The 21,828-nt window shown below is 38.1% G+C and overlaps 1 protein-coding gene across 1 annotated transcript in view; it reads right to left on the bottom strand.

Moving 5' to 3' along the window:
• ABCB5 (ATP binding cassette subfamily B member 5) overlaps positions 1 to 1,044 on the bottom strand; it is a 33,831-nt gene extending 32,787 nt beyond the window's left edge. Inside the window, exon 1 of the mRNA XM_062567801.1 lies at positions 996 to 1,044. Coding sequence (XP_062423785.1) covers positions 996 to 1,044 — 49 coding nt within the window. The remainder of the gene's footprint in view (positions 1 to 995) is intronic.
• Positions 1,045 to 21,828: the final 20,784 nt, after the last annotated feature.

Here is a 21,828-nt window from a genome sequence, read left to right as displayed (position 1 = left end):
CCTTTCTCTTCAGTTCATTTCCTCCTCGCCAGAAAAAGTGTCCAGTTCCATTTTTGTGAAGAAAACAACCTTCTTTTTTCACCATTAAAACATACTTGTACAGAAAAGGTATCAAAGACTAAAAGCAAAATTAGACAATGTTTCTACAAATACCTACACAATTCAATGCAAAAAAAGAGGAGAAGCCCTACTTATTAAGTGAAATTGCTTATAGTAAAGATTATAATTGCTGTAGGTAACACTGAATGTGTGCGAGTTAACTGCAGAATTGTGTCTTTGCCCGCAACAGCCATCTTTATTTTTTTCTTTGTATTGCTGTAGTTTCCACAGAGCCCAGCTTCTTTGTACTAAAGACTTTAGAAATCCATACAAAAGAGGAATCTCACCCCAAACATTTTATGATTATAACAGCATAAGATGAGGTGTAACAAGTGGATAAAGAAACTGATGAGCAAAACCACAACAAGGAGCCAGTTGCAAATCTCACATGGGGAGAAACGGTCTCAACGTAGTACCCATCCCCAATCTGCTTTGACCTTAATTATAACTACTGATTCACTGTGTATAGAATTTTCCACGTGCTGTTTTTATGCATCTTTGTCAGGCAGTCTGTAAAGATTTGTTTAAATAACCATTCAAAGGCAACAGCATATGTCTACCTTATTGGGCTCATCTTATTTGCATGCCCAGGCCAGTATCGCCTAAATAACTTTACTCATGTGAATGAATGTAGTTCAGCTCAGTGTAATGACTCTTACGCATGAACATTTTCTGGGTAATCACTTTAGTTATTTTAAACTGACTAGAAACTTACTGAACTGGAAGAATATGAAGCAGAAAACAGGGTATGTCCAGCAAATTGCTATAGAATAGTATACTCAAAGCCTGCTAATATGCTATCTCCTATAAAATCACTACAGCAATCAAGCCAGATGTATTGGGAGCTGTGAAATATATTCTCAAACACATACAACATTTTCAGGTACATAGCTTACCAGCATCAGAGAGGTCCGGTTTTACATGATTTACAAAATCATCTCTCATGATTTTTCCTTTGTTGTACACTTATGAGATGCAAAGATGAAAGACGCATTAGGCAAAACCTGCATACAAAATAACAAAAGCTCCCCACACCACCACCTTTGGAAATAGTCGATAAGTAAAGAGTTCTCATGAAAATTATGTTTTTTTCATAACTCAGTACATTTTAGTATCAATATTGCCCCTACTGACAAAGAAGGACTAAAAGAAATTTATAACAGCATGATAAAACAGTACTTTTGTATGGAGATAGTAAATCAGTACAAACTAGAACAATACCACTGAACCCAGTTATCGTCTTAAGTAGTCCTTTGTGCTATATCATATAAATACTAAATCATCTAGATTATTCATAATAGATCATCCAGGATAATTCATACAATATAGAATAGAAGATCTCCCTTAATAATTTATGTTTGATTAAAACTTACTGAGCAGTTATAACTGACCACAGTCATCAAGATGAAGACTAAAGATACTTGTATGCGTCATGCCATGCACCAACTAAGTGATATTCTGAGACAGTAAATGACTGACTGTCCAAGTTCCCCTACGCTTTGCTCTGTATGTCATGTATATACGTTAAAAAAAAGAATTTGAGTCACTGAGGTGGGTTAAAATAATAATTACAGTAAGATATATAATCAGTCTGACATAACTTCTAAGCAAGTGAAAAAAATCTGTTTTTTTTCAGTCATCCTTTTTGATGTATTTCTAGTTGTGTTTTTCTCTTGTTATTTCATCTTTAAAACTTATGCTATGCCCATAAATTTAGGAGACTGTGGGACTGTCCTGATGGATATACTGGTAGAAGGACAACCCTCGTGAGGTTAAAATCCACCATCATTCGCCACAGCCTTTCTACAAGACCCCCCATCATCCTCGACAGAAGAATAAAGGGGAGCGGTTTAGGCCATAACCCTTTCCCCCCTGCCCACCGTCACTCCCCACACTCCTCAAAAACACGCGTGCCGATTTGCTAGAGTTACGGGCAGCAGCGGAACGGCAGCACCCCAAAGAAAGCAGCTGGAGCAAAGGCAAAGCGCTCCACGCAAACCTGCGACGCCGGCGCGCCGCGGCTTCGCGCACCGGCGCAGGCGGCAGCGAGCCCGACGCGCGGGGAGCCGCGGCGCAGCCCGGCCCCGGCCCCTACTCACGGCCGCTCCGGCAGCGCGGCTCCCCGAGCCCCGCGGCCGCCACCTGCGCGGCGCCGCCGAGCGCCCCGCTCCCTCGGCCCGCGGGTGCGCCCGCTCCGCGCCTTCCTTGCCCTGCGCGCCCGCCGCCTCCGCAGCCGCGCAGCGAGAGCTCGCCGGGTCCGTCGCGGCGCGCTGCCGGCGCTGCTCGGGCACTGCCGCCCGAAGAGAGCCCCGCGGAGGTGTGTCGTGGCCTGGGCACACCCTTGCGCTGTGCCGCCTCCTTGGGAGCAGCCTGCAGGTGTCCTGCCCGGCAGACCCCGCGCTGGGGACCGCTCAGAAAGCGGCCCCCCCCCCCCCCCCCCGTGGTTCTCATCGTTACTGAAACTAGAAGGATTTGGGATTGGAAAAGCACCTGATGGATCGTCCCCCGCAGGGGAACCCCGTCCTATCGCCCGTTCCGATAAACAGCGGTGAGGCAATGGTTTAAGAAAAGCCAGTTGTCCAGTGAAAAATTCAGGTTGGTGAAAGCTATCTGCAAGGTCACACCGAATTTGGTGAATTTCAACTATGAATAAAGATATATTTGTGAATTTCACCTAAGAATTAATATTTTTTTTTTTTAAAAAAGGGTGAATTTTCTCACATCAAGAGCAAAGCCTACTGAATTTATTTATTTATTTATTTTATTTCATTTTTTATTTTTTAGAAAGAAAGCCCTGCACAACAGCTAAACAACACACTTTATTTAATTTCCACCCAACCTCCAACAACTTGTGTGGGGTTACAGTCTCCTGAAAACAGCTTACAAGATTCACCATCATCTTCTTCTGCCCACTGGGACCCTGTATGTTCGCTTGAATCCAATCTTCCGCATGTCTGGCGTTTTTTAGTGCTTTCTTGTCTCCTTATCCATTATTTATTGTTTATATTACAGACTCAGAGAGCTAAGCTCCATTATCTTAAAGCCTGTATAACACGCATTAGTAGGTGCACTCTCTATTCCAGAGAATTTACAAAAAGTTTCAGGTTCTGCATGTGAAGAATCTGCATGTACAGATTTTAGCAGAAGGAAAAGAATGGTGAGATGCACTAATTAGCTGTCGCAATCCCAAAACTCGCAGTGTTATGAGGTATTGTCTTCACTGAAGACAATAGGGCTTTTGTTTTTTTGAACCATTTCAATGGAAGAAAGAGCAAACCTTCACCGTATCTCATTTTTTGTTGAAATATATTGTTAGCTGTAGATTTCAGAAGATTGTACCACCATGTCTGAAATAATTGACAAATTTTAGGGACATCCCCCTAAGAAAAACATTAAATGCCTGACATGGATTTTTTTGATAGGCAAAGGGTTGAGGGAGTGCAGAGATAGTAGAGTGGAAGGGTAGAAATGGAACAAACCCGAAACTCTCTTGGGCCAGTTTTCAGCGCTGCTGGGTACCCAGAAGTCTGTCTTGGGATAACTAGCAGCTACTGAATGTTTGATACCTCCAAAATACAGGCAGTTCCACTTTTCAGGGCGTCATTATCATTTATTCACATTGTGGCACTAAAGCGCAAATAAGATTCACATCATTGTGGTAGTTACGGCACACCAGGTAAGAAACAGCCTCCAAGTTTCTCTGCGTAGATGAGACAGTCCAAAAAGCATATATGAGATGAGTAGAGCAATCCCACCTGGTAACACAGAAGAGAAAAGACTGGAGTCTTGAGAAGAAAGTTGTTTTCTGCTTCCCCTCCTCCCGTCCATCTCTTCCTTTTGTTCCTTCGGAAGACATGTTAAACTCAACACAGGTTAATGAGCATCTCCCCACCAAACAAACAAACAAAAAACTAAAGAAAGGGAAGGAGAAAGAAGGAATTTTCTAGAAAAGATTCCCTATACCAGCTTACTGAAAAAAATAGACCCCCCCTCCTTCCTACCATTGAAGTCTAATTACTGCTACTTAAATTACTTAAATTGCTGTACTTAATTATTGTATTTAATTACTGTACTTAAAAATAACAAGTTAGCATCATCTCACATTTTTGCAGGAGTGGCAAACTGTGGGCTAAAACACGTACGTGTCAAACAGGGAGGACTCCAAACAGTAACCAAAAGGTACAGGAACAATAAAAGAAATGGTGGTTTACAGCAATACCCTTAGAATTTTTTGGAGGCCATTATGGTAAAATATGCATGATTTGAAAGATAAAGTGCTATTTCCTTTTTTATCCAAAAATATTTTCATAATTTAGGAAAATACTGCATCTGAAAAATACTTTTTTTTTTTATTACAAATAGACAATATTCACGCATAACTTCATGTACTTGCTTGATCTTCCCAGAACCAGTCAGTGACAGGAAAGGCAAAACTAAATTAAACACAGTCAAGCTGGATTAATTAACAGCAACCATAGCTGACTAAACTAGAAAAGATACCTTCTTAAAAGAAGTGTTAGTCATACTAGAAAAGATACCTTCTTAAAAGAAGTGTTAGTCATAAGCAGTGTAATAAAAACAAATCTGGAAAAAAAGAACTCATTTCCCCTACAAAGCATTAGTACTAAAGAGAATACCTTGGGTGGTGTGTAAAAGTAGTAGACATCCAGTTTTACTGGAACATCTCAAAATAGTGGTCAAATACAAACAAGACGCATCGTGTTTTACCAGTGTCATAACCGTTCACCACTTTTTGACTGCTGCAACAGAGCTGAGGAACGCAGGCGGCCTGCACCGGTGAATCACATCTGAGGAGTCTGATGTAACCCTTGGCTCAGTACCCTAATCGGAGCTGATCGGTGGAAATCATCTACCTTTCCCATGCAGCCGAGGGCTGGCCAAAAGGAAGGAGCTGTAACAGAGCTTTATCTTCCCTCACTCTTGTGTGGCGTGTTAGTTGCTTTGCAACTTTTGTATTCTTATCACAGCTGTGATTCAGCCAGAAAATACTTTTCAGAACTTCTTTTTTAAAAAAAAATCATTTGTTTCAATATTTACCTATCAGAAGTCAGACCAAAAAAGGCAATATTAACACTTACAGGATTCAAGCCCTGCAGACTCATTCCCTTGTTACAGTCAGCTCATACATTTCTACAGCTGTACAGCCACACAAGTATTGTACTCAAGCTCAATAATAATTAATTAGTTATTTGTAGTAGCTGTGGTCATGCGAGAGTATGTGCAGCCCCACTGTAAAAGAGGGTTATGTTTTGGTGGGCATATGCAAAGTAACTCATTATCATCCTAAGTTCTTCCTGAAAACACTAAGAAGTTATGTTGATTATTGGGGGTCATCTGGGGGAATGAGAGTGGGGTAAATTCTGTTTACTAAGGAAAGCTTGACAACACAGTTGTTTAGGCCAGTAGACTGTTTTTAAATGCAAAAGGAAAAGCTCACCTGCTGATGTGTCCTTCACTTCAATTATTTCAGGCTGTTTGCATGATTGTAAAAAGTCCCGCAACGCCTATAGAAGAGGATTATATGTGCTTGTCTATCAGGCTTGAGAAAGACTGCGACACCTTTTGTTTTGCTTCATGCAAAGAAGCACTGCATGAGGCAGAGCTGTAACTGCACATGCTTCTAAGTTGCTCTAAGTCACTCTAAGTACTAAGCTGAAAGGTTTGAGGCTATTCATCACACTTGCAAACTAGAAGGAAAGAACTTTGCTTGTTTCTTTATGGGGAGCAGCTAACTAAAAGGCTGTAATTCTTCAAACCAAGACAAGGTCATATATACTACTACTACACTACAACACTGACCACTGCAAAGCTGTCAGGGATTTGATGCAATGGATGGCAGGGCATGGAAAATCTGGGTAGCAGTGAGGGCTGGAGGCAGGAAAAAAGAAGTAGAGGCACAAGAGGAAAAAATGTCTCTTAAATTCTTTTTTTCAAGAGATCTAGCTAGCTAGAGACTGGCTTTCTACATTTCATCCGGAGAAGTACAATGTGATAGAGGAAGAAAATCTGAATGAAAAAGACAGTCAAATTATAGAGTTAATGATTTAGTTAGAAAAGAGAGGGGAACAACAGCACAGTAAAGAAAAGAGATGTGGATATGGAAAGGCAATAAATAGGTTACAGCTCATCTTAAACTTTCTGAGATAGACTGAGTTTTTTAGCTATGTTGTCCAAAAGTCATGATGCTGTGACCAATGAAACCAGTTATTTGTGGTTTTCCTGAAATCAGGAAGTGGTAACATATCCGACTCTTTTAAGTAAACAGAGTTATATTGGAGATATCTATTTCAGCATATTTTTTTCTAACTAGAACAGCTTGCAAGAATTTATCAAAGCTGAAATGGTTTTGCAGGTTTTCTGTAGTTCATGCTTGCTCAAAAGAGGGAAAACTCAGAAATGCACTTTATTCTTTCTTATGAAGTTGGTAGGTATGTTTTAGGAGAGACTGATAAATGCAGAGAGTTTACAGATTTCTCAGATAATTGTGATAATTCTTCCTTCCCCAGGAAAAAAAAACACCAAGTCAATATGGTTCATTGCTTTCTGTAAAAAAAAAAATCACTTTTTAACTAATGAAGTGATATAAGTAGTAAAATCATAAGAAACACAGAAGCTAGTCATTCTGATGAATACTTTATATACCTAAACAAACAGGAAGACTTCATGCATTATCAGATTGATGTAACTTACTTGGCCTGATAACAATCCATAGAGATAAAAATAATTCCTTGAGCTGGAATGTGAAGTTATATACCTTCCTCAGGAAGAAAGGGAGCAGAGAAAGGTAAAAGGAGGAGGAATTGCCTTGAATAAGAAAGTTTTTTTTAGCCTGAGGCCCACAGTGTAGAAGGAGACAGACAAACCAACTGTATTTGCTTCGTCAGATCAGGAGCATTGGGAAGCTGATGTTAGCTAAATGAAAGAACTAGAGAGACCATAAGAGCCTAGACATCTGTTGGGCAAAAGACATAAGGGAAAAAATGTCTCTGAAATTCTTGAACTGTTCTAGGGCCAATATTTTTTTTCAAGAGATCTAGTTAACTGGAGACTGGCATTTCATCCTGAGAAGTAGAATGTGATAGGGGAAGAAAATTTGGATGAAAAAGACAGTGAAATTATAGAGTTAATGATTTAGTTAGAAAAGAGAGGGGAGCAGCAATAGAGTAAAGGAAAGAGATCTGGATACGAGAAGATTATTGTTACTCATAGAAAAGCAGTCCAAGGGCAAAAGGAAATAAAAAGAGTTGGTAGTTCATACAAACTTGTTATGGAGTGAAACACAAATTACCCTGGTATAAAGAAAAGATAAGAAGTATGGTAAAAAGATTAGCTTTGTGAACTGTTGAGTGACCTGAAACTGGAGAGGAAAATCTTCTAGAAGTGTAAAAAAGGTCAAATTACTAAAGATAGTAAAAGCAAAAGGACATAGCGACACTGTGGTCAATGGGACAGGCATATTGACAAACTCAGACAAACGCCATTCTTTCACCCAGAAGCACAGGATACTACCCTTGTGTAGGAATAATTGATCAATAAGCAGAGGCTGGGAATGACTTTGTAGGTAGCTTTTCTGATTAGAGCATCTAGGAGATGCACTGGATGGCAAACTAAACAGGAGCCAAAAGCATCAAACTGCTGTGAAAAAAAGCAAAATTCACCAATGCACAAAAACAAAATCAAGTCATATGGGAAACACATGGAGTAATGCTTGCTCTGCTTAGCACTTCTAAGTCCTCAGCTGGAGTACTGTGTCCGTTTTTTTTTTTTTTTTTTTTTTTTTTTTCCAAGAAAGATGTAGGTGAAAGGAAGTATGAAAGAAAGTAAAATTAAAAGAGAGTAGAAGATACGACCTACAAAAAAAGACTGAAGGAATTGGGTGTGGTGGAAAACACGCAAATAGATTTTTAAAAAATGAAAGATTGCTGCAAAAAATGTAGTATAGTGCTTTGCTTATCTGCTGTGCTGCTGAATTGCAGTAAGAAAGAAAAAACGTATATATTAGGAAAATGTTATTAGCATTTAAGCACTGAAGCAGATTACTGAGAGAGGTTGTTGGATTATTGATTTTTTTCCAGGTCAAATCAAGTAACCATCTACAAGGAATGGTTTTGTATCAATGATTTTCCCCAGAGGCTTGGTGGAAGATTAGATCATCCTTTGAGTTCCTTCTCTGTTGCACTGATAAGCATACTGAAGGGCAGAACAGAACAGAGTTGGTACATCTTTTAATTCGGTGAAAGACAGGAGGTCAGCTGTAAACAGACTCTGTGGAATTTGGCACCACTTGGAAGACTGGCACCAGTCTTGGCAAAAGTTTTTGTTGGTGACAGTTGGGAAACTGGATAAATGGCAGAGCACTTAGAAAAGGTGATATTAAATACTGTGACTTGAGGGCCATGGACCTCCTCAGGAGCTGGATACTGCTTCCATTGTACGCATAACAACTGTAATGGTTTGTAATGGTTTGCTCACTGGTTAAATTTATTTCATAGTGTCCTTCCGACACAACCAAGGGCTGAATGAAGCACTTTGAGTAGAAACCACAGTACATTCTGCTTCCCAAAAGTCATATTCCAGGAGTGAATCCTATCCTACATCACAAATTGATGTGATGGTGGATTACCAGTAGTTTGCATACTAACATGTAAAGAAAATATCTATATCTTTATCACAAGTGTAGCTCTGGCCAAGCCCCTTACTCTGTCCTGAAAGCCATTGTTTTGAACATGCTAGGCAATGCTGGACAGGGTGCAAGCAGCACCGGAAATTTCAGTTCATTTATCATTTAGCCTCAGATTCTCAGAGGGAGTTACCATGTTACTGTAGTAAAGACAATTAATTGTCTTTAAATATTTTTTCTCAACACAATGTTAAATTTTGAGGAGAAGGATCTATCTCTTTTGCTCTAGCTTCTCCCTCTCCAACAATCTAGCATTTTGTAGTTTTTATATGAATACATATATAGCAAAAAAAAAAAAAAGGGCTGTCTGAATGAAGCGAGAGTTATACAGGCAATGTGTTCTCACTACTGAATGACGTTCACATTGAATGCTTATATATTCTCAAGGATCAGCGAATTGGGTACCTTTCTTCTAAAGGAATCAGTGTAAAAATCCTTGCCCACTGAGGTTATTCCTGTGTGCTTCATGAATATTATGAGAAAGTGACTGAGCGTTTCCTTTGTCAGAACAGACCACAATAAAAACGGAATGTTCTTTCTTGTAAAGATGCTCATGGACAATGACCTTCCTTTGATACTATCTAATCTAGGAAAAGGAATGTTTAAAAAGAAGGGACAGAAGGTAAATCTACATTATGTACCCCAAGTGCTCTCCATATCATTTAAAGAGGTAGGAAATTTAACCTTAATTAAAATAAAACTGTTAAGACTAATACAAAAGGAGCTCTCTGTTTCGCTAATATATAGGATGGCTGCTGACTGACAAAGATGATGGCTATCACAGGACTGAGCTGGTGCTGACACTATGCAGGTCACAATCACAGCCACTCCTAAATCTCTTGCTACAGATTCTCTCCCCATGTCCTCTTCCTCGCCATGGTTGCCCCATCTCCTGAGAGCTGCAGAATCTGCTCATGCAACCGGAATCATCACTTTGCTCTCTCTAAAACCATATTGGCTCTTTCCTTAGAAGTTCTCAATCCTTCTTCCATGCCTTGAGTGTGGAAAACCCTAGCCTAATGTCCCCTGACATTATATCTTATAGTCACCTCCAAATTGCATGGTACTAAGAGAGTTGGTTGCAAGAGAGCAAGAAAAGGAAATGACATCCTAGGATTAATGATGGAATTAACTTGAAATATGGGAGATGGGGCAAATTTATGAAGGTATCTGCCTAGTGCAATGGTGTACAAACTGCTGTCAATCACAGGCAGAAATTACCCCTGCTGCAAACCCGGGTTAAATCTCTTTGGTCAGGGAAGATGTTACTTCTGTTCATGGAGTTGCACTATGTCGTCCCTTGGGGTAGCTTTCCCTTGCTTTCCCTTGGGGTAGCTGACTTTTATTTTTTTCGTGATAGCTTATACATGACCTTAGCCTTTCTCTCTGCTGAGGAAAAATGTTTTGGAACTTCAGACAACAGTAGGATTCCTGCCAAATTTTGGTTACTGTTTTTTGGACTACCATGTTTGTGATTGTTAATCCTTATGTTAGATTCCGCAGAACCAAATTCAGATGAAATGGAACAGACTGACAAGGCAAAAGGAAGAAGAAAAGTATTGTATTTGTCTGATTCTTGTGATCAGAGGCAGGTCAAAACAGATTAAGTCAAACACCAGCATTTAAAAGGAAGACACTAGCATCTTTGAAATACGCACGCCTTTGTGTACCGTGCAGTAGATGCTCAGCACTACAGTTACCACTACAGTCTCTTTTTCCTACTTCTTGCTCCTTCCATATGAGAAGAGTCAGTATTCACAGACCTTAGTTATTAATGTTATCTTCATACTCTGCAGGTTGGGATATAAACCTTATAAACTCCTTTTTCCTTAAGCTTCTGTGCCAGTCCTTCAGCTGACAGATAAGGGGCGTTGTTTGTCCAGTGACATCTTTCATGTACCAGTGACTATTTACTCTTGCAAGAGTGAGAGAAACCCTGCACATAGACCATAGAGTGCTCAGGCAGCTAAAGGGGCTACTAAGACAAAGATAATTTTATTGTTTCCACCATGTTTTACGTCCTGTTGACAAAGTCTGTATTAGAATAGTCTGTACTGTTTTAATGAAGTGCTGAACTTTTAGCTCTAACTATATTTGCACTATTAAACAAGTTATGTAACTTTATACTTCTGTATGCATCACTGCACAACCATGCTTAGGCTTTCGTCAAAATTTCCTGCTGTTGTACTACTTTCTGAACAGATAACCAGAACTCTAATGAACTTCTCATTGGATCTAAATTAACGTGGACATCAACAAGGTCAACAGAAAGATATTTCCTTTTAAGGAGATAATAGTTACTCCAAGGAACACAAAAGAATATGCCTGAATAGCTCTTAAACATTCAGGAAAGTACTAGGTTTTTCTACTTAGTGACAGCTTGCCAGTGAAGATTAGTCTTTACTAAAGACTTTGGAAATATACTAATCTTCTACTACTGCACCTATGACTATAAAAGAAAGGGTAGGAACACTGAGGAATAACTGGAATTGGTGCCACGTATTTCTCAGTTCCTCTTTTTCCTTTTCAGAAGGGTGCCAAATGATCTGGGCTATGCTGCCAAAACTATCTGGAGCTCCTGAACAGTCTCATAATTTTCTAATAAATGACAGTACAGGCATGAATTCAGGCACGTCAATTAATTAAATGGCCTATCATAAACTTATATTCAGAGAAACAATAGTTTGTTTTTAAGAATCTTTAGCTACATTACAGAATAATAGTAAAATAGACATTTTAAACAGTGACAATTTGAGATCAGTTACACCAAAAGTACATTCAAAGGAAAAAGCGCCTGTATTTTAAAACTGATGCAATTCAAACATTATTTTGATTTATTAATGGATACAAATTTGTTCAGGTCAGCAAAAAGGACAAAAAACAAAAGGTATTTTTCCATCCTGTTGGTCCTTATAACAATCTGTATCATTCACTGGGATCTATTTGTACTGTTTTGATGAACACTTAGATATTTACATAAATAATTGGAAATGCCCAGCTGCACAACTCATTACTAAATATCTTCAAAGTCAATATGCACTGTGCACTTCCCCTTGTGATGTCATTCACAAAAGCTTTTAATGAATTACCCAGAAAATCATACCATATATCCAAAACAGCAATTGGGTGGAGCATTCAGACAGTATCATGGTGAATATATCAGGATTTTTATAATCTGTTTGATGCTATCCTATACCCAGTAAGAAGGCACAATCTGAATATTTATCCTTCACTTTTCTACCATAGTGCTATGAAATAGCAATATTTCCCTACCTCTAAATCTGGTAGAAAATGAATCTAGCACTAAGAATCCCCATTATTTCTCCTGAGAGTTGTGAGATTTTTCTTTTTTTTTCTTTATCAAGAAAGCTATTACCCTTTCTTCTGGTCCTGTTCTCCAGCATGAGCTTATGATAGCTTTAACCAGAGTCCAATGGGGAGCAATCCTTCCTTCTCCTAAAGTGCATAAAAATTGTACCATCGAACAGGACAAAGCCAAAACTCACTGAAGTGCTGAGAGAGAAAGGGAGAGACAGACAGATGGACAGACAAACAGACTTCTTCACAGGCAGTTCAGAATTCGAAGCACTTTAACACTACAGGACACACAATATTTAAATTCACATTCTGCTGGATTTATGTCGTGGGTTTGTCTCTGAGTTTCTTACAGAAAAGGTGAGTGCACAAGCACCAGGACGCAGGCAATGTTACAGCAGGAGAGAGGAACCACAATCTTGCTGATGGGACATTCCAACAGCCGGTAGGGCTCTTTGGTTCCAGTTTTTCATGAAAATTAATGCCTAATTACCTACACAGCATGAAGCAGTTTTGCAAGCAAGATTAAACATCTGGGGATAGCAAAGTTTCCTTGCTAGTGGAAAGGGATTAAAATTCTCTCAGAAGAATTAAGGGACTGCACTTGATTTTTCTTGCAGCCTGACATTGGAAACTGGAGTCAGCTGACAGACTCAGATACCTGTGTTCACAAGATTATTTATTGATGCCTTTGTATGAACTGTGTGTCCAAATTCTGGTTACAGTCAATTGGAATCTAGTCAATATTATAGGCCTCAACTGTAGAGTGATTTGGCCCAATATCTTCACTCCTAGTATCTCACTAACTACAATGACTAGATCTTCATTGATTATAATGGGAGCTTAGACACCTTCTTTACATGCAGACACCTAAAATGATCTGTCTGCCTCTGGGAACTATATCCCACCTTAAGTGTAAGGGAAGCATCACAACATGTTTGCAAATGTTAACCTCTTTCTTTTCCAGGTGAAAGGATGATCAAAACTTTCAGTAAGCATGTTATTTGTTAAACAAACCAAATTAAGAATCCATTCAACTCTAGTGTCGTCTCAGAATGGTGCACTGGAATCACAATAGCCTTGGCTGACATTTTTGTGGAGACCTAAAAATAAAGTTGACTTTAGGATAGCTGTATGCTTCCTGCTTTTTGAGACTCAGTGTATAAGGCTCACTTATTCAGAAAAGAACATCTCACTTGGTTAAACCTTGCACAGTAAAAAGCTGTAATATTGTGATTGATTCCCTCAGATTTTCACCCTGTTTGCTAACATATGTTTTAAAAATATTATAAGAATTTACAGTAAACAGTAACAGGGAAAAATGTGGTGACTGATTGTTTGGTAAACACTAGGGACTAGCATTTAGTGATTTGAATATTTACATATGGAGGAGTCATGCATTTTGTGTCAGTGGTCACACATGTGAAAAGAGACTACTTAGAATACATAGTTTTAATCATATTTGTAACATTTCCTGCTTTGAGGAGCTGTTTTAGACATTTTTAAAGCCAAGAATGTTACTGTGTTCAGTACAATTCTACTGCTGTTGATATCGTCATTAAAATGCTTTCTATGGAGAAGCAAGATTGTGTATTACAGGCAAGCCATCTTACGCCTTAAGGCCCATTTAATATGAGACAACAAAATAATAGTGAACCACTTCATCTGCACCAACATAGCACAATACTGCCACAGTAATTGGCAAGAAAGGATTACAAGTTGAGTATAGAGTCGGGAGATGTATATCTCGGGTTCCATAGTTTTGTTCCTAAGTATCCCAGTGACAGTGCAAATGATAAGCTATAAGTGCTTGAGTTTTAAAATTCCTTCTTCATGAAAAGCAGTAGGGAAAAGTCAGAAAGTATTTTTAAAACACTACTCTCTTGGCAGCCTCAGTATTTCTACAGCATGGATAGAGCCCAGGTTATTTCCCTGTGGTTGTCATTTCTCTGAAGAAGGAGTCTGTTGCATGAATTTCAGTAGGAAGAGCACCTTGCGTTGAACATTTCTTTCAGGAAAGTTTTCAAAGGGCATTTAAAATATTTGTTTGGGGCAAATTAATTTTTATGTAGCTATGAAAAGGCTAGGACATTTCAAATCTTTTTTTATTAAGCAATATTCTCAGAATAGCTGTAATAATTTTAAATTCTTTAGAATATTACTTTCCAAAAAATATTGCAGAATGGAGATTCACAATAGTTTCCTTAAGCATAACATTTGAAGTCTTGTATATGGAAGAGACTATAACATGATTGTGAAAATTAAATAGAGATATTACATTGTCATCAGCTGCTCTTTTGTGCATGCCCTGAACTAAACTAGAGTTCTTTCACCAGGAGCCACAGGATTCTTGTGAGGGGCAAATCAAGCACTGAAGAGATTGATTCAGCCTTGATTCTGGAAAGTGAAAGTGGAGAATTAAACTGATACTCCACATGAAACTTTCTTTTTGTTATATGCCTTATTCCTGTAATTTTATCACTTTCCTGAGCTTTCTTCTGAATCTTTGGACTGCTGTTCTGCCATTTAGAAATAATTGTTAAAGGTGAGATGATCTAGAAAGCTAAGATTTGTTTGCTTTAACTCTATAACCGCTGTCTTGAATGATATTGGTGAAATTTTGATTTTTTTCCAATATATAAAAAAAGCATTTTATTGAACTTGTTTAGCATTTCTCAACCTATGAAATAGGATTTATGAAATTAGATTTCCTGATCCATAGAAGCTGTTTGAGAATAAAAAGAAAGTGTGAAATTCCTGAGGTTTTACAGCCAGAAAAGTCAGCTAAGTATCTACTACTAAACAGATCGTTAGCTTTGATTAGCAATGTCAGTGAAATTGTTTATCTTTCCTCACTCCTGCCTTATGTCTGTTTATGTTGTATATGCTTCCAGACTGTAAGGTTGAGAAGGCCTTGATAGCATTAGGGTTCTAACCACAGTCTCTTTGAATACTACAAAAACACAGGTGGTAAATGCAAAATAACTAAATAATGCAATAAGAAACCCATTAAAATATTATTTACTTCTGAGAGAGTTAATGTATAGGTTAAGGGTCTAAATTACAAGTTTTTAATTGGGATGGCTATTCCCCACAAAAGTTAATCTACCATTTCTTTACCATTAGCTGGCGTGTAAAAGCTGAAGTTAACTTTTTTGGTGAGCAGAACTTATGCATAAGAGTTCACCGTGTTTACTTTTTGCTGAGTGTTACTGTATATGAAAGAAGGCACTGGCCTCTCCCAAGAAAGTAGGGAATGTAAAGAGAGAGATCAGGAAAACCCTGGAAAATTTAGAAATTTACAGCAGGACAAATTTTCTATTTAAGGCTTGGGTTATTTGTAAAGCCTTGTGTATATTATGGATTGTGGAAGAGCTACTATTTTGTTAAAAAGTCACTTTCCATCCTTCACTCACTTTTTTGTGTGTTAAGACATGTATTTAAAAGAAAAGAAAAAGATCTCAGGTACTAAAGACTGTTCTTTATCTCAGTAATAATACTGTCACGATAGTAAAATAGTGAGGATACACCTGTTGAAACACTGTAAGAAAAACCTGAACAAGTTGGTGAATTATCAGTATGCAGAAACACACGCGAGTGCAAAAACACTCAGCCTGACTTTGCAGCAGCCAACATTTGCCGTCCGTACTCTAGCTGAAACATGCGATAAAAATGTGAAGGGCAATCTAATTAAAAAAAGCTTGAAATGCTGCACTGAGGTCATTTCTGTGAGCCTCTCGCTGTAAAGGACGTGCACACCCTTTTATCACATGCTATATAGTCATAAACAGCCCTATAGAAAGACGCTCTGGCAACTGCTCTAATTTCCAGGGCTGTTCTTTCTCCCCTCTGTCCTTCCTAACCCCGGATAACTCCTCCTTTCTGCCACCACTGGCCTCATCAGCTTTCTTGGGCGTCTACAGGCGGATCTCAGACGCGTTTGCCCCCGTTTTGCGCCTCTCCTCAAGGGTCACCAAGGACAGATGATTTCTTCACCTTGCCTTTGCTACTGCTCCATACGCTGCCAGGCGTACAGACATCATTTTGTAAACACGCAGCCGGAGCTTTCCACGAGTCAGAGAGAAGAGTTTAAGTCACTTTTCTGAACAGCCTTGTCTGCTCTACAACGCACTTGCAAAATGCACTATCTTTATGTACCAGAGACCTTTGTGGGTGGTTGACCAGGTGGAAAGGTTGTGAACTGGGAACTCGTCCCTGGGTTCCTGCAAGGTGACAGAAACAGGAAGGATGAGTGGAGGAGTTACTTTCAGCTCAGTTTTCATCATAAGAAAGACGCCCTTTGTCATACTTGGTCTATAATAACGAAGAGTCATAGTGAGACATTGTGGTGAGTAGGACACTTCCCTTTCTAATGTTAACTCACTTATCTAAAGAAACGTCACTGGCAAAGGAGGCAGATTGCTTGCACAGAAGATGCAGATAGGCAGTATCACGCACAAGACCGAAATCTAGAAACTGATTATTATTGGGTACCACTCAGAAGATTTTATATATTACAAATTTAATATAAACTAATGGACAGAAAAGTCAAAGGACAATCTTCACCCTGTACTGGATTTCTTTGGATTATAATTTAGCTATTAGTCTTCCCGAGGGGGAGTACCCTTACGCTCTTCTCAGTGGAAGAGTGTCTTTATCTTTCCCCATCTTTTAAGACAGACAGACAGACAGTCTTTAAAGAACTTTCTATGACAAAGGCATGTCATAAGTTTAGATGTGTAAATTCATCTATCTCAGACGTTTTCTTTCTAGAAAGTACTTTTCTAAATTTTTGGCAGATGTAGTTTAGCTGATATGGACACGTTCTTGTGCAGTGGCTTACAAATCTTTTGAAAAATGGGGAAAATAATATTTCAGCTTTAAATTTTGAAAGTTGTCCAACTTCTTAAAAGCAAAACAAAAACTCCAAAACTTTCTATGAAAACTAATGTTTTCCTTCTCAGCAACATCAGGCTATTTTCACAGAAGTCATAAATAATATTGGAAAGTTATCATCCATTTCATATCAAAAAAGGAACTTTTCCCATTTTAGTGATAGTGTGTGAATGCCTGTCCTGCAGAAATGTAACAAAAATTATAAATTGCTTTCCTACAAAATGACCTGCCACAAAATGTTAAATCTTTATTTGTCATATAATTTACTGTCTATAAGGATAAGCATTATAATTTACATCTAAATGATCCAATCTCTATATAATCCTATATGTCTGTGCTTAAGAAATGTGAGTCTGGAATAGATAACAAAAAAGTTTTCTATGCTAGGTTTTTCCAGGTGCGGGAGGAAATGATAGGAAAATTAGAACTGTATAATGATGACCCAGAAGGGATCCCCAAAGCTGTATCTTCCACTCCTTAAAAAAAGTACCAATTCCCTATTGTCCTGCCAACTTATCTGAATCAGCTTCCAGGCAGATTTTATGTCTGCTTTATAAAACTTGAAACATTTTTCCTATCGGTATGGCATTTCAACTAGAGTTTTCCAAACATTAACACTTCTTTCTCAAATTATCCTGGTGCTTATATTCTTTGTAATTTCTGATGTCTAAGTTGGCAGAATCTTACCTGTAAGGCAGTAAAGCTGACCTTACTGTTAAAACACCTTCAAAATGGCAGAGTTTCTAGACAAAGGATATCTGAAATATGTGTCATTTCTTGAAAAAACAAATAACCAGAGGTATATTTATTATTTTCACCTCATAGACTTTAAGTGTCTTCCAAAAGCTATTGTGAGCCACTGAGAATTCCTTCTATATATCTCAGTTCTCTCTTCAAAGGCACTCATAAAAAATGAAATATTTATCACACTTGCTTTGGGAATCTCGGCTTCTCTCTCCAACATTAAATTCATTTCAAGAAAATAAAAAAGAGTTTGAATATAAATGTTACCATATGTTCTACAAACTGTCTCTCCAGTAAGAAATACTATTTTTTTCTTCAATTTTTAGGAGCTTGAGAAAATAAAAACGTCTGTTAATGTTTAATTCTAGGGACCAACTTCATTATAGGTGCATACAATGAGACTTGTTAAGGGACAAGACATTATCTGATACTTGCTTCATTATCACTATCAGCTATGATCCTAAGTGATGTGGTAACTACAGAGCGACACTGATATAATCATTCTCAAAGTGCTTTAATCTTAGATAACACACCAATTTTTGTTATGACCTTTTGACTTTTGCTTCTTATAGAATGTGTTATGATAAAAGGCATTAAGAAGAGGAAGACAATTCAAAGACTTTGTGACAGAGTTTGCTTGTATAGGTCTCTCAGCCATACAGTCACTAGAACCAATTTTTATCCAGGGTTAGATGAACTAAGTATGTGGCAAATTCTTTAGCAAATGGAAAGTAGGACAAAATGCAATGAGCTCTTTCTAAGGTTGATAACTTTTCTGGATTAGATCACTGATTTATTAGTTGAGGCATTTGTCCTAGAGTACCTGGAATGCTGTTGCATTCCGTTTAATCATTTCCTATGATATTACATGGCAAAGTATTGGTCATACTAGAGCAGATGAAGATTTGCACAAATATTGTGAAGGAATAACTGAGCAAACAAAGAAAAGCAGCATCAGGCTTTGCTGGAAGAAAAAAGTCAAATATGAAGTGAAAAGATTCTCCAGGAGCAGCTGACATGGGTGCTCAGGGAGAGACAAGTGTGGGAGGCGAGGTGCACTAACCACGCGATCATGAGAGCCTTCAGGCACCATGAGTACTCTGTCCAGAGGGTACCAGGGTAGAATAAGCTTTTGACAGCTCTGAAAAACAGATGAGTGTTTCCCAGCTGGTGGATCTTTAGGCTCCAAAGCAAAATCTTTATGGAGGAGTGTGGTTTTAGCTGCACCTTGCAACTGTGCTTATTGGAGGCACTGTAACAGACCTAAATGTAAGTATTATTTGCAAATAACCAAACTTCTACTGAATCAGCTTGATAGTCCAATGGAGAAGGCCTTGATATGTAAATGAAACAGAATGTTCAGGCTACTTAGCCAAGCTTGATACTCATATCTTTGACTTTTCCCTCAGTTTTTGTAATCACCAGTAATTGGCATATGTGTATTTATCAGTTTCAGTGTATCAACCAAGAATAAAATATTCATTTACCCTTGGGAAAACAAAACATAAGCATTCATATAAAGCATTAAAACATGGTTTGCTCCATTTACTCTGTGCAGTTCCTGTCTCATGGAACATTTGTTTCTTCACATTTCATGCCCCACTCAGCAGGTTAATCATGTGAGACCTCACTGGCACTGAAAAAATCATTGGGCTCTTAACTGCTTATATATGGTGCTCAATACCTAAAGAAGATGAAAAACATGGAAAAACAACTCCACTCTACAGGTTATGTCATGGGGAGATGGTCAATTCAGAGAATTTAGAGTACTGGGAGAATCTGCAGGATAACTGCACACTTTCAGGAAACTAATAAAAACTTATATAACCAAAGGAGGTGGGAAAAAAGCCAAAAACAATGGCCCAGAAACTCAAAAGCAGATGGTTAGGTAGATAGTCCTGAAAGTTAACTATTATCTTTACCACTGTTTATTATCTGCTGTTATCTTTACTGAAATCTGCTTTTCTTTTCTTTTTCTTTTTTCTTTTTTCTTTTTTCTTTTTTCTTTTTTCTTTTTTCTTTTTCCTTTTTTTTTTTTTTTTTTTGATGCACCACTCCAATTTCGATTAAGGGAATTGGCTGATACAAAAGAATGTATTTGGATTTGTCCCAAACTCAGTATCCACTCAAGCTGACTGTCTTAGAAAAGTTTATTTTTCATATCTACTTATCTTAAAATTGAAGGACCCAGCTGGGACTACAAGTAGAAAGACCAAACTGCTGTTGGAAAAATTATGCTCATATTATTTCTAATTCAGGGAGCACAGTTAAATCTCTTAAGGAAGATTGTTTTGGAAAAGTAAAGCCTCCATTTATAACTTGAAGTTGTCCATTTACGAGCATTTTCCAACTTGCACTGCAATTCACAGTGTAATTCCATGCCTATATTATTTAGTAAGGATTTTTCTTTATTCTAACATCAATTGAGAGGAACAGAAAAATATAAAATAGTCTTTAAAAAATCCTTCATAATTTAAGTGATCCAAGCCGTAGTATTCACAATTCTTCTTTCTGTGTACATCCAAGAAGACGAGAAAGCCAATCATGTAAAGGTACCAAGGAAGCATATCTCTAAAGGTGAGTGTATTAGTCCTGCCATTGAAGTTGCATCCACAGAGACAATCAAATCCAAGCAACCACACAAACAATTTTTAAATTGCCTCATAGTAACAAATTCAAAATTGTAAATGTAGCATACTACATTTCAGCCAAACTCTGATGTCTCCTATGTTGCTATAGAAAAAACTGTTAAACCTACTTGAGCCTGTGCGGTGGTCCAGCTGACACTGATAGGATTGTTAAAGGATACTGTGCACTATGCGATTAAAGAAAGAGGCTGAGGTTATTAACACTGAGGAAAATATAATGGTAGGTAGTGAGCATATCTGAAAACGTTTTATGTACTTTATCTTATCGGGACTGATGTTTCTGTAAGTGATTTTTGTTTCTTTTTAAAGGGAAACCACACAATCCACCTAGCACATAGGGAACTAAAGTCAGGAATGGCTGGGTGTTATAGCTGAGGAGGAAGAGGAGACAAGCACTGTTGCTGCGCAGAGGAAAGCTGCACAGTTTCGTGGGTAGCAGCAGAGGGTCAATGTGACGGGGGTTGATATGAGCAGTCTTGTCAGCTCATGCATTTAGCATTGCAGCCAGAGGAAAGCTAGCGACTCTTTACCCTCCCATGTGTAGCATTAGCCATTTCAAAGACGTATTTCCTAAGTTTTTCAAAGCTCATTAAACTGCCTAGAAAGTGTTGGAAAATACTGTAATGTGACAGTTTTCATCTCTTGATCAGCTTGAGATAATATTTAGTGTATGTTATCTAATACTATGCATTACTTCATGGACAAACTTAAGCATAGGCTTCTTTTAATTAGACATTAAACTTACAGATAAATTTAAAGAAAGAAGCTATCATTTGGTTAAATCAGCTTGCCTACTACCAACTTTTGAGAAATCTCCAGACATAAAGGTGGAAAAAGAACGTTCTGCCAAAAAAGAAGGCTTATCTCTTCAAGTTGCAGAGATGAAGAGCTGCAGATTAATCATTAGGGGAAAAAGAGAAAAAACATGAAGCTCACTGTTTTTATACATTGACTGGATTTCAGCCTGTAAAAGCTGATCGAGTAATTCACCAAAATTGCTTACTATGTATATGCAGAAATAGCCAGGATGTGTAATGTAAGTAAGGAGGAGTAAATTGGGGGAAAAAAAAGTGGAAGTTCTAAGCAGGGGAACATGTCTAGCACACAGCGGTAAGTCTGGAAAAGAAACTTAAATTTTCAATCAGAATTTCCAATGGTGTATAAATAAACTCACTACGATAAGTAGAATTTGTGATCAGAAAATATGAATGGGATTGAATTTGAAAAGAAACAACACAAAATCAAATTTCATTTTTCTCACATTGTGGCCCTTTGTACATTTCTATTGAAAAGGTATCCGTGCCACTTGAGGCCTGGAGTTTTCCCAAAGGATATATATGCCTTCTAACCCCTCCAAACCATAACCACTCTTTCTTGGATTAAGACCGAATCTTGTGCTCTCTCCAAGGTTCGGACACTTGCTGG

The sequence above is a fragment of the Rhea pennata genome, chromosome 2 (genome assembly GCF_028389875.1).
Source record: "Rhea pennata isolate bPtePen1 chromosome 2, bPtePen1.pri, whole genome shotgun sequence".
NCBI lineage: Eukaryota > Metazoa > Chordata > Aves > Rheiformes > Rheidae > Rhea > Rhea pennata.
Note: the sequence above shows the minus strand (reverse complement) of the source record. Positions and strands in the feature narration are given on the sequence as shown.